Source organism: Vulpes vulpes, chromosome 5, assembly GCF_048418805.1.
Source record: "Vulpes vulpes isolate BD-2025 chromosome 5, VulVul3, whole genome shotgun sequence".
Lineage (NCBI taxonomy): Eukaryota > Metazoa > Chordata > Mammalia > Carnivora > Canidae > Vulpes > Vulpes vulpes.
In genome coordinates, this window is record NC_132784.1 from 64995110 (window position 1) to 65005978 (window position 10869).

The following is a 10869-nucleotide window of genomic DNA, read 5'->3' on the forward strand; positions in this document are numbered from 1 at the left end:
AGAAGTCCACAAGCGCCAGGCACAAGGTCCGTTTGCAGTGCGCCCCCTTATCCAGCTTCCCAAGTCCCCCCAGTAGAACTCCCCCAACTCCCCGCCCCCGGCGCCAACCACGCGCAGTTCCTCCCGGCGACGCCTCCTGTTGCCACTAGGAGACGCGCGAGCCGGGCCGTCCTCGAAGCACAAACCTAGTTGCACGTGACCCGCGCCGTATCCACGTGACCGGCGTCGCACCCGGTGGGCGTCACGTGACGGACTCAGCTTTCCGCCAATCGAGCGCGTTTCGGGGATTCTGCCTAGGACTCGGGCCGAAACTTAAAACACCCCACTCTCCCGCCAGCCAAACGGCGCGGCTGCCTGCTTCCAGGGTAGCAGCGGTGTCTCTCAAAAGTCTTCTTCTAAAGCGGCTTGAGGAGGCACGGGCCTACAGCGCGTTCAGTCCCGGAAGTGACGTCTCCCAGAGGGGCCGGAAGTGGCAGTGGAGGGAGGGAAGATGGCGGAGGTGGTGAGTCCGGTGCCCGGGGCGGGGCGGAGGGAGCCAGGGGAGGTGGGTAGAACCCGAGGCCCCCCAGTAGCCGACCCTGGCGCCGCGCTGTCTCCCCAGGGGGAGATAATCGAGGGCTGCCGCCTGCCCGTGCTTCGGCGGAACCAGGACAACGAAGATGAGTGGCGTGAGTGACGTCGGGGGGCGGGGTTAAGGAACCTGAGGGCGAGGGGCGGGAGTCAACGGAACCCTCGGGAGGGGGTGGGGCCTCTATAATCCTGGGGCGGGCGGGGCGCCGATACTCAGGAGGGGCGTGGCTTTCTGCCGCTCCGAATGGATAGGGCGGGGCTTGGAAAGGGGGCGGCACTTGGTGATTGAAGGGGGTTTGGGCGAAAGCCTCCAAGTCCTGGGGCTTAGGTATCGGCCTGACGGTGGAGATCAGGTCTTAGGAGGGTGAATTCTCTTCGCCTGGCTCCTCTAAGGCTCCTGCCTGTGTTGTTTCCACAGCCCTGGCCGAGATCCTGAGCGTGAAGGACATCAGTGGCCGCAAGCTTTTCTACGTCCATTACATTGACTGTGAGTCCTGGGCTGGGGTGAGGTAGGGCTGCGGGGAGGGGTTGGGAAACAGTCTCTGGCATTCCTTCCTGAGCCATCCCCACTGCTACAGTCAACAAACGCCTGGATGAATGGGTGACCCACGAGCGGCTGGACCTAAAGAAGATCCAGTTCCCCAAGAAAGAGGCCAAGACCCCCACCAAGAACGGACTTCCTGGGTCTCGCCCCGGCTCTCCAGAGAGAGAGGTGGTGAGTAGGTCCCCTGCTTCACCTTTTCTCTCCTGCCTCCTACTTTTCTCATCTCTTGGCCTCAGGGGTTTTTGGATGGGTAGAAGTCTGCATCCTTCTACTCTGGCTTTAGCTTGCAAAAGGATGGGGGCCAAATTGTAGCTTCCAGAGTCCAGTAGCTGTTCCTGTGTCCTTGAGAGGGCAGAGGGTGGGACTTGATCATGCTGAGGGGCCCTACTCCCCTTTCCCATCCCACCACCATCCCCACCCTAGAGGAAGACCCTGGACCTATCTCTACAGCCGGCCTCCGCCCAGGCCAGCGGGAAGACCTTGCCAATCCCGGTCCAGATCACACTCCGCTTCAACCTGCCCAAGGAGCGGGAGGCCATTCCCGGTGGCGAGCCTGACCAGCCGCTCTCCTCCAGCTCCTGCCTGCAGCCCAACCACCGCTCAACGGTACCCTCAGCAATTCCAGGGACCTTGCTTTCCTCTGAGGTCCCACCTTCTCTACCTTCTGACCCACCTTTCTTGGTTTCTCTCTGCAGAAACGGAAGGTGGAGGTGGTTTCACCAGCAACTCCAGTGCCCAGCGAGACAGCCCCAGCTTCAGTTTTTCCCCAGGTGAGTCCCCCAAACCCTTTTTTTCTTCCTCTTGTCTACTCTCTGGTAGCCCCGATCAGGCTCCTCTCACAACCCTCCTTTCTTGTTCTCATTATTTTACCTACAGAATGGATCAGCCCGTAGGGCAGTGGCAGCTCAGCCAGGACGGAAGCGAAAATCAAATTGCTTGGGCACTGACGAGGTAGGTCTGAGGAAGAGGGAAGCTAGGTGAAAAGGAGGAAATATAGGTAGCACAGAGAGTTTACTGATGGGTTTAAAAATAAACAAGAAGGGGCACCTGGCTGAGTGAGAAGAGCATGCCACTCTTGATCTTGGGGTTGTGAGTTCAAGCCCCACCTTGGGTGGAGATTATTAAAAAATAAACTCGGGCAGTCCCGATGGCCCAGCGGTTTGGCACTGCCTTTATCCTGGGATATGACCCTGGAGACCCAGGATCGAGTCCCACGTCGGGTTCCCTGCATGGAGCCTGCTTCTCCCTCTGCCTCTCTCTCTCTGTGTCTGTCGTGAATAAATAAATAAAATCTTTAAAAATAGGGCAGCCCGAGTGGCTCAGCGGTTTAGCACCGTCTTCAGCCCAGGGTGTGATCCTGGAGACCAGGATCAAGTCCCATGTCGGGCTCCCTACATAGAGCCTGCTTCTCCCTCTGCTTATGTCTCTGTTTGTCTTTCTGTCTCGTGAATAAATAAACAAAATCTTAAAAAAAAAAAAAAAACTTTAAAAATACATAAATAAGTAAACTTAAAAAAATAAACAAGAGGTGGCAGGCAATGATGGTTTTTGGCAGGATTGGGAGCCAGGCAGAGCTGATTCAGATCAGTCATTGGTGATCTTTTTCAAACTGCAATTGATAATTTACCTAGTTTCCCTTTCCTTATCTGGAAAGTGGGGAATATAATGTAGTACCAGCCTTTTCCTTCCCCTGCCATAGAGTTGTTGTTACACTCTGAAAGTAAGGAAAGCTATGTAAGGGTTGTGTGAGCTGTCGGGTGTCCTGCTTGAGCTGCCTTCTATAACCTGGTGTTTTCCACTGGGCCTGGGCAGGATTCCCAGGACAGCTCAGATGGAATACCGTCCGCTCCACGCATGACTGGCAGCTTGGTGTCTGACCGCAGCCACGACGACATTGTCACCCGGATGAAGAACATTGAGTGTATCGAGCTGGGCCGGCATCGCCTGAAGCCGTGGTACTTCTCCCCATACCCACAAGAACTTACCACATTGCCTGTCCTCTACCTCTGCGAGTTCTGCCTCAAATACGGCCGTAGTCTGAAGTGTCTGCAGCGTCACTTGGTATGAGGGGTCCAAGGAGGTTGCTTTCCTACCATCCCCCACCCTGTCCCTGCCTCTGATCCTCCTCTCTTCCTCAGACCAAGTGTGACCTGCGACACCCCCCAGGCAATGAGATTTACCGCAAGGGCACCATCTCTTTCTTTGAGATTGATGGACGGAAGAACAAGGTCTGTGGCTGAGGGGCAATGGGGAGTCATTGGCACTGGTGGTCTGGGGGGAAGTTAAATGAGCAGCTTTTTCCTGCTCAGGAAAATACTAGGCAGTCTGGCCAACAGATTAGCTCATTCCATTTTTATTGAGTTTCTGCTGTGAGGTAGTTAATGGGAGGTATAAAGATGACCAGTAATTAGAATCTTTGAGTTCACAGTTCATGGCAAAAACAGATCTGCCAACATCCACTCAGATCCCAGGGATAAGTGTCATGAAACAAAGGGTGGGTTATCAGGACCCAGAGGTAGCCAGCAGTTTCACATAGGAGATGATCTTTGATCCTTAACATGAAGGATAAGATAGGTAAGGGAAGCCCAATGAGTGGGGTTCTGAAGGGCAGTCGTAGATGTACAGATGGTGGGAAAGGTAAAGATCATTCTGGCTGAGAAGCAGAGAGGATGAGGCAAGGCTGTTCCAAGATACAGAGCTCAGGTGGGGAGAAGGTGGCCAGTTGGGGGGAGTAGGGATCACTGCAGGTTTTGGGCTTCAAACCTGCCTTAGTCTGTGGGAAGGAAGAAGGGAGTAATCTGGACCGTTAAGACTGTGGGACCATTCCTGGGGCAAAGAGGGCAGTAAGGGAGAAGCAGGGCATCTTGAATTACAGGGTGGAGCTCTGGCCTGGGTGCTGAGGAAGCTCAAGGGAAGGAGGCTGCTTTCACTACTGTTCTGTGTGGACTTGTGCATGCTGATAGCCCAGCAGCTGGCTAAAAAGCCATGCCTCATATGCAGGAGAAAATGTGTATAGAGGTAAAGCAAAGCAGCAAGATGAATCCTTTTGGTGGGGAGACCCCTAAGGCAGTTACTTTGAGTTTCAGAACACCTGATCTCCATTGTAGGTTAGATCAGTCTCCAGTATGTGTGATTGGAGGCGGGAGAGTTTTGTGGTTTTTAAAAGGTAGATTCCTAAGACTATCACCAGGGTAGAGGTCCTCTTCTAAGCCTTGGCAGTGTCTTTCTAGACATGCCACAACCTATTGACTTTTGTTACTGCAGCAGAGAGCAGTGGAAACCCCCCAGACAAAACTTAGGGGGAGGTATGGGGAACAGGGGTAAACTTGCCCAGCTCACCAGCAAGACAGGAGGTCAGACACTATCACAGAGCTGGTACATGGGCTCTTTGACTCTGAGAATTAGCTCTGCCTGAGTGGGAGGGACAGCCTAATAGAACGGGTCAGGCGCCAGGGAGGAAGACTCATCATCTATCAGCCCTGGGTAAAGAAACCAAATGACCACATTTAAGACAGGGTACCCAGGGTGGTGACATGCCTTTTCCTTTGCAGAGTTATTCCCAGAACCTGTGTCTTTTGGCCAAGTGTTTCCTCGACCACAAGACATTGTACTATGATACAGATCCCTTCCTCTTCTATGTCATGACAGAGTATGATTGCAAGGGCTTCCACATCGTCGGCTACTTCTCCAAGGTGAGTGCTCATCCAGATCATCTCTTGGCCCTGCCCTGAGCTGTGTCCCCTCCTCACTCACCATCCTCCCCTTTCCAGGAAAAGGAATCCACAGAAGACTACAATGTGGCCTGCATCCTGACCCTGCCTCCCTACCAGCGCCGGGGCTACGGCAAGCTGCTGATCGAGTTCAGTGAGTAGTACCTTTGCTCCCAGCCAGGGGCCCGGGGTGGGTACATGCAGGCCCAGGCTCAGTGCCAGTGCTGCCATTGTGCCTCCCTTGTAGACAAGCTAGGTTGCTATGATTGTTAACTCTGCTGTCACCAGGGGAGCTGGCCAGAAATAAAGGTGGGACTCTCCCAAGGCTTTCTCCATTTTCAGGGCAACTACCCTGCTTGTCTGGGCTAGGTTTTCAGCTCCTCACTCTTCCTTGGGTGAGGTTTTAAGCACCACCCAACTTTTCACAAATCTGACTCATATGCTCCCGTCCAGGGAGCCATCAGCAGAAACCAGGTGAGCCACTGTTGCTCATCTGCCTGGTTCTGTGCCACCATACAAATTCCTGAGTGAGGACCAGTGCTTCATTTCCCCAGCTGTCACCTGAGCCTTGCAGATAGTGGATGTTCAAAATGCTAACGTGATGTTAACTCAGGAAAATAAGGAAGCACTGATTTGTGTGGATTTGGTCTCTGCTCTTTGGATTCAGGCAGGTCAGTCTCTTAAAGCCCACAAGGGACTCTGCCCCTCATCATCCGTGAACTCTTCTATGTCCCCCACCCGCAAGGCCCCCTTTTGCTTCCCAGCATCTTATATCACTCCACTCAACTCACCACTCACTGAACCCTTGGGATAGTTAAGTTCTGACCTGAGAGACAGGAGGGAGACTTAGCTGTTTGGTGAAGTCACAGAGGCTTGACTTGATCAAGGTCATGATCCATTTGAGTTATTTTATTAATAGAGTGATACCAAGATGGGGTCACATTCTCAGGAAGCCCTCAGCCTAATATGTGGGCGGATACTTAAAATGAATCCAAGCCTTGAAGCTCAGACCTCCATGGAGATAGGATGTGGGCAAGGGCACCAATGTGATGTGCTCACTTCTGCCCAGCAGGAGCAGACAGGTGCACTGGGAGTGCCCATTCTGGGCACTTCTTGAGGGCAGGTGGATGTTCACTGGGGAGGGGCCAGGAGCTCCTTGCAGCTGGGGAGGCTGATGTGGCAGGATCCCACATGCACTGGCAGGCCCAGCAAAGTCAAGTAGGGACCCAGGTGTGCTCCCTTCCTCTTCCAGGCTTCCTTTCTCTAAAGGAGGAGCTTCTCTGTCCCTCTCCCCAGCAGGCTGCTTGGTGGAAGTCACAGAAGATTGGGGAAGACTAGCTGATAAAGATTGGGAGGGGCAGGCAAAAAGGGCTGTGAGCCCACATAGCTGTGACTGAGGCTGAAGAAGGGCTTATAGAGGTAATGAAGGACACCCCAGGACCCTGAGGGAGAGAATGAAGACTCTGCCAAGAGACACGAAACCATATAGGATTTTGCACAGCCTGAGGGGCTCCCTGGGAACTGCCTGCTAGTGCCCAGTAATCAGCAGGGTAGAGGAGGACAGAGCAGTCGGAGAGTGCCTCTGGAGAGATGAGTTACCTGCTGTGGAACGGCCGCCTTCTGACCTGGGAAGTACATTAGTGCCTCTCCTTGCTTCTTATCAACACCTAGTCAGGCCAGCCTGGTCCTGGAGCAGCCAATGCTCCCCAGGTCACAGCTAGGGGGACTGACTTGACTGCAAATCCAGACATCCTGAGGCCCAGACCACACGTGGGGGCTGCCTTCCCTTCTCACATACCCAGGAGATATGGTCTGGAATGATGACAATCAGGCACTCGCCTTTCTTGTCATTTTCTCTGCACTTCCCTGGTTCCTGAGTTTTCCTCCAGGTGGATTATAGCTGTTCCTTTCAGTACCCTCCACAGCACAGAGATGAAGAGTGAATGCTCATTAGCTCTCTGGGGAAACAGACACAGCAGACTAGCTACGTATGTCAGGTCACAGAACTACCATATGGCAAGGGTGAGATGGGAACCAGGCAGTTTACTCCTGTAACCATGTTCTGAAAGTTGCATGAAGGTGTGATCGCTTACCCACCCCTTCTTGCTGCCTTGCTGTAGGCTATGAACTCTCCAAAGTGGAAGGGAAAACAGGGACCCCTGAGAAGCCCCTCTCAGACCTTGGCCTCCTATCCTACCGAAGCTACTGGTCCCAGACCATCCTGGAAATCCTGATGGGGCTGAAGTCAGAGAGCGGGGAGAGGCCACAGATCACCATCAAGTGAGCCTGGCCCTACCTCCGACCCTGGGGGTGCATGGCATGGCCCATCCTCATTCCTGGGGCTCCTGGGGGCTTGGGGCAGAGAGGAAGGCCTCCAGAGGACCTGATCTTTGCCCTCCCACAGCGAGATCAGTGAAATCACCAGCATCAAGAAGGAGGATGTCATTTCTACTCTACAGTACCTCAACCTCATCAACTACTACAAGGTAGGGAGGCAGGCAGGGGGAGACGTGTGTGTACGGCTGCAGAGTGTGCACCCCACATGGGCTGACCCTTCCGGTCCTAATCTCCCATCCAGGGCCAGTATATCCTCACACTGTCTGAGGACATCGTGGATGGGCATGAAAGAGCTATGCTCAAGCGGCTCCTTCGAATCGACTCCAAGTGTTTGCACTTCACTCCCAAGGACTGGAGCAAGAGGGGAAAATGGTGACCAGGCACTGTCTATAGCAGTGGCAACAAAGCAGAACTGGGGCTGACAGCACATCCCATCCCTACCAGGGCCCCCAAGAGGCACACCAAGGGAGGTGGGGCTGAAGACAGCTTCATAAGGAGAGGACAGGCCTGGTAGGGGCTAGCTGCCCAGCACCAAGGCGAGCTCAGGGCTCAGGTCAACTCCAAGGTCAACTGGCTGCAGGTCTGGGCCTGCTATGAAGCAGGGACTGGACAGAGCCAAGCAGCTATGTACAGTGAGATGGGGGGTGGGTGCACTCTGTACAGAGGGCTAGTGGCTGTAAAAATTTCTTTTGTAAGTAGGAGTTGGGAGGAGGGGTGGGTACTGGCAGCAAAATTCTGGCCTCTCTTGCCCTCACTGCTCCTTGGCAATAAATCCTTTCTATAGACTGAGCCATGAAAGTTTCTTGTGGGAGAAGGGGTAGTGCCAGCTTAGAAGACTCCAAGGTGCCCACAAACTCGCAGGTGCTGTGAAGAGCTTGTTTATTGGGGTGATGGAATCAGTGGTTCCAAAATGAAGAGCTGGTTTATTGGGGTGAAGGAACCAGTGGCTTTCAATTTCAAGTTCCGGCTCTCAGTCTTCAGGCACCTGTGCGTGAATCTGCAACAGGAGTCACCTGTACTATTGGGTTTTTGACACACACTGGGTGGCCCACATACTCTGGGAGTGACCCAGCTACTCAGAATGACAACCCCTTCTAGACAGGTCAGAGGTGGGGAAGCCCCCCAGCCCCTGACCAGTCTAATCCAGTCAGACCCAGGCTCCTTGTGCCCCATTGTACTCCCCGGCCCTGAAGCCCCAAGTCCACTCGGACAAGATTCTGGACAGTCCAGGGAATACCCTTGAGGGCACAAGGGAATGCATGGGGCCTGAAGAGTGAGGTCCCATCCCCCTACTCACCGCTGCGGCCAGACTGGGCCAGGTTAGGGCCCCGCGCACTTTGGCGTCCGGACCAGGAATGGTCTCCAGGCCCCATAGCGTGAAGTGGCTGAAATTGGCGATGGCTCCGATAAACTGGTCCTGAGGAAGGGACCCGGCTCAACATGAGGGCCACCGCTGCCGCCCGCACCACTCTCCAGCCCTGCCCCTCCACCCCCGTGCTCACGAAGTCCCGCTCCAGCGCCTCGCGGGGTTCTGCCCGCTCCTGCTCCTCTCGCTCATCACCCTCCGAGAAGTCCTTCTCCATCGACACCTCTCCCTGCTCCTCCATCGCCATCACGTATCCCACGAGGCCAGGAGGCACCACCACCTCCTCGCCTCGTAGTTTGCGGCCCCGAAACGACACTTCGAGTCCTGCAGAAGGCAGGCTCGGGGCCTCGGTACGGGCTTGATTCAGGCCTTGCGGGGCAAGCCCCCCGGGCCCTCCCGCCACCTCCGTTGGACCACGATCCCCAGGAGCTCTCGCGCCACTCCTCGCCGAGGAGAACGTGGCGTGGGCGCGGGGGTTGCCGGGAGTCGTAGTCCGGCGGTGAGCACTCACCGTCCGGACCCTGTCGAATGGCTGGGATGAAGAAGCGGTCCACGGGGGCAGGCCGGTTAACTAGAAACTCGCAAGGCAGAAGATGCAGCGTGGCGCGAGCGGCGTCGCGCAGCGTGCCGGGGCGCAAGTGGACGCGGCACTTCTCGACTGCTGCCTCATCGCTACTCTCCATTCTCCGCCGCCGATTCCGCTGCTCGGTGGCCAAGGCCAAAGCTGGCGCGTAAAGCGCGCGGAGCCTGTCGGGAGTCCGGGGACGCTCAGCGCAGAGCCTCCTGGGAAGCGTAGTCCTTCCTTGAGGCTCCTCTGAGCCTCTGCGAGCCCTGCCCCGATGTGTTCAAATCCCAGTCTTTTTTTCTTGAAAATGATTTTCAGGAGTTTCTGTTATGGTAAAAAATCGAAACTATTCCGAAAAGTACTCTTTTTATGTTATTGGTAGGGAGAGTTGCTTGTTTGTTTTACTGGGGACATCACTTCCTCAAATGCGTTGAAGTTATTTTATCCGAGTTTGTGATTTGTTCTCCAAACTGACTTATTTTTTTTTGTAGTAGATTAATCAATCTTTTCTTCTTACGTCTTTTTTGTTTACGCAATACTATTTCTTTTTTGGTTTCTTAACTCTTTGCTAATGTTTATTTGTTCAGATACCCAAATATGTTTTGTCAAGTTCTTTCGTAAAACAAGAACAGACATAACTGGCAATTAAGTTTAAAATTGCATTTAATTTATAGAGATTTGAGAAAGTTAAACACACCTCCAGACATCCAGGTACTGGCCGTGGTGTTCTGTTAAACATGAACAATTTCACAGAGTATCAACATTGGACAAAGTCACTGCGTGGTGTGAGGGATCAAGACAAAAACAAGATCACTCTATAGTCATGTGAACACCAACAAAGAGAGGAACATTGTCCAAACCACAAGAATGATGAAACATCGACCATGTTGGGAAATATAAGTGAACTTTACCAATTACAGCTTTAGCTTTTGTCTGGGTAAGATCTGTTAACATATCCCATCCTAGAAATACTTCCCCTTCTTGACAGTATCCAATCCAGAGAAAAACTCTGGCTTTCTTAAACCCTCCCCCAAATCACTTAGCACAAGCCAAATCCTATAAATCCTTTCTGAACACCATCTTACTGAGATGCCCAACAGAACAAGAGTAATAAACACGTCTGTTCAACTATAGATGTGTTCCTGGTAGTCTTTGGCTGGAGGGTACTAACAGATTAGAGCATCTTGCTGTAGTTTTTTTGTAGTTAACAAATGTAGTTACCATTTGTTGTTTTTTTTTTTCCTTTAATACCATTTATTCTTTTTTTTAAAGATTATTTATTTATTTATTCATGAGAGAGAGAGAGAGAGGCAGAGACACAGGCAGAGGGAGAAGCAGGCTCCATGCAGGGAGCCCAACCTGGGACTTGATCACAGGTCTCCAAGATCAAGCCCTGGGCTGAAGGCAGCGCTAAACCACTGAGCCACCCTTATTCTTATCTCCTTTTATGTCTGCTCTCTCATAAGACATAATGAGAGATGTCTCATCTTTATGAGATGAGTTAAATCATCTCTAAAGCAACTCTAAAGTTTTTTTTTGTATATAATAGTTATTACATATTTTATGTTTATTCCTAGGTAGTTTTTGTTTCCATTATAAATTAGATTTTTTCCATTTCATTTTATTTTGTTACTTTTAGAGACAGAGGAGTTGGGAAGGGCAGAAGGGGAGAGACTTTTTTAAAAGATTTCATTTATTTATAAGAGAGAGGGAGAGAGAGAGCAGGGGGACAAGCAGAGGGAGAGAGACAGACTCCAAGATGAGCTCAGAGCCCAAG

At 52.6% G+C, this 10869-nt stretch overlaps 2 protein-coding genes across 7 annotated transcripts; one reads left to right on the forward strand and one right to left on the reverse strand.

Annotated features, from left to right (window-relative positions):
- The first annotated feature begins 209 nt into the window (after window positions 1–209).
- KAT5 (lysine acetyltransferase 5) lies at window positions 210–7950 on the forward strand. Of its 6 annotated transcripts, none has more exons than XM_026004423.2 (14): window positions 210–502; window positions 602–668; window positions 989–1057; window positions 1149–1285; window positions 1538–1720; window positions 1810–1884; window positions 1991–2065; window positions 2927–3175; window positions 3253–3342; window positions 4666–4806; window positions 4885–4978; window positions 6945–7104; window positions 7229–7310; window positions 7403–7950. In XM_026004423.2, exons 1-14 carry the CDS (start codon window positions 491–493, stop codon window positions 7535–7537), a joined length of 1569 nt encoding a protein of 522 aa, XP_025860208.1. In that variant the 5' UTR covers window positions 210–490; the 3' UTR covers window positions 7538–7950. The 6 variants fall into 6 exon arrangements, with proteins under 6 accessions (XP_025860208.1, XP_025860209.1, XP_025860211.1 ...); XM_026004424.2 differs by having other exon boundaries at window positions 1565–1720; XM_026004426.2 differs by lacking the exon at window positions 1538–1720.
- Window positions 7951–8023: 73 nt separating this feature from the next.
- On the reverse strand, window positions 8024–9274 carry RNASEH2C (ribonuclease H2 subunit C). Its single transcript, XM_026004427.2, has 4 exons — window positions 9039–9274; window positions 8664–8851; window positions 8459–8578; window positions 8024–8158 (listed from the first exon to the last, which is right to left on the reverse strand). Exons 1-4 carry the CDS (start codon window positions 9208–9210, stop codon window positions 8132–8134), a joined length of 507 nt encoding a protein of 168 aa, XP_025860212.1. The 5' UTR covers window positions 9211–9274; the 3' UTR covers window positions 8024–8131.
- Window positions 9275–10869: the final 1595 nt, after the last annotated feature.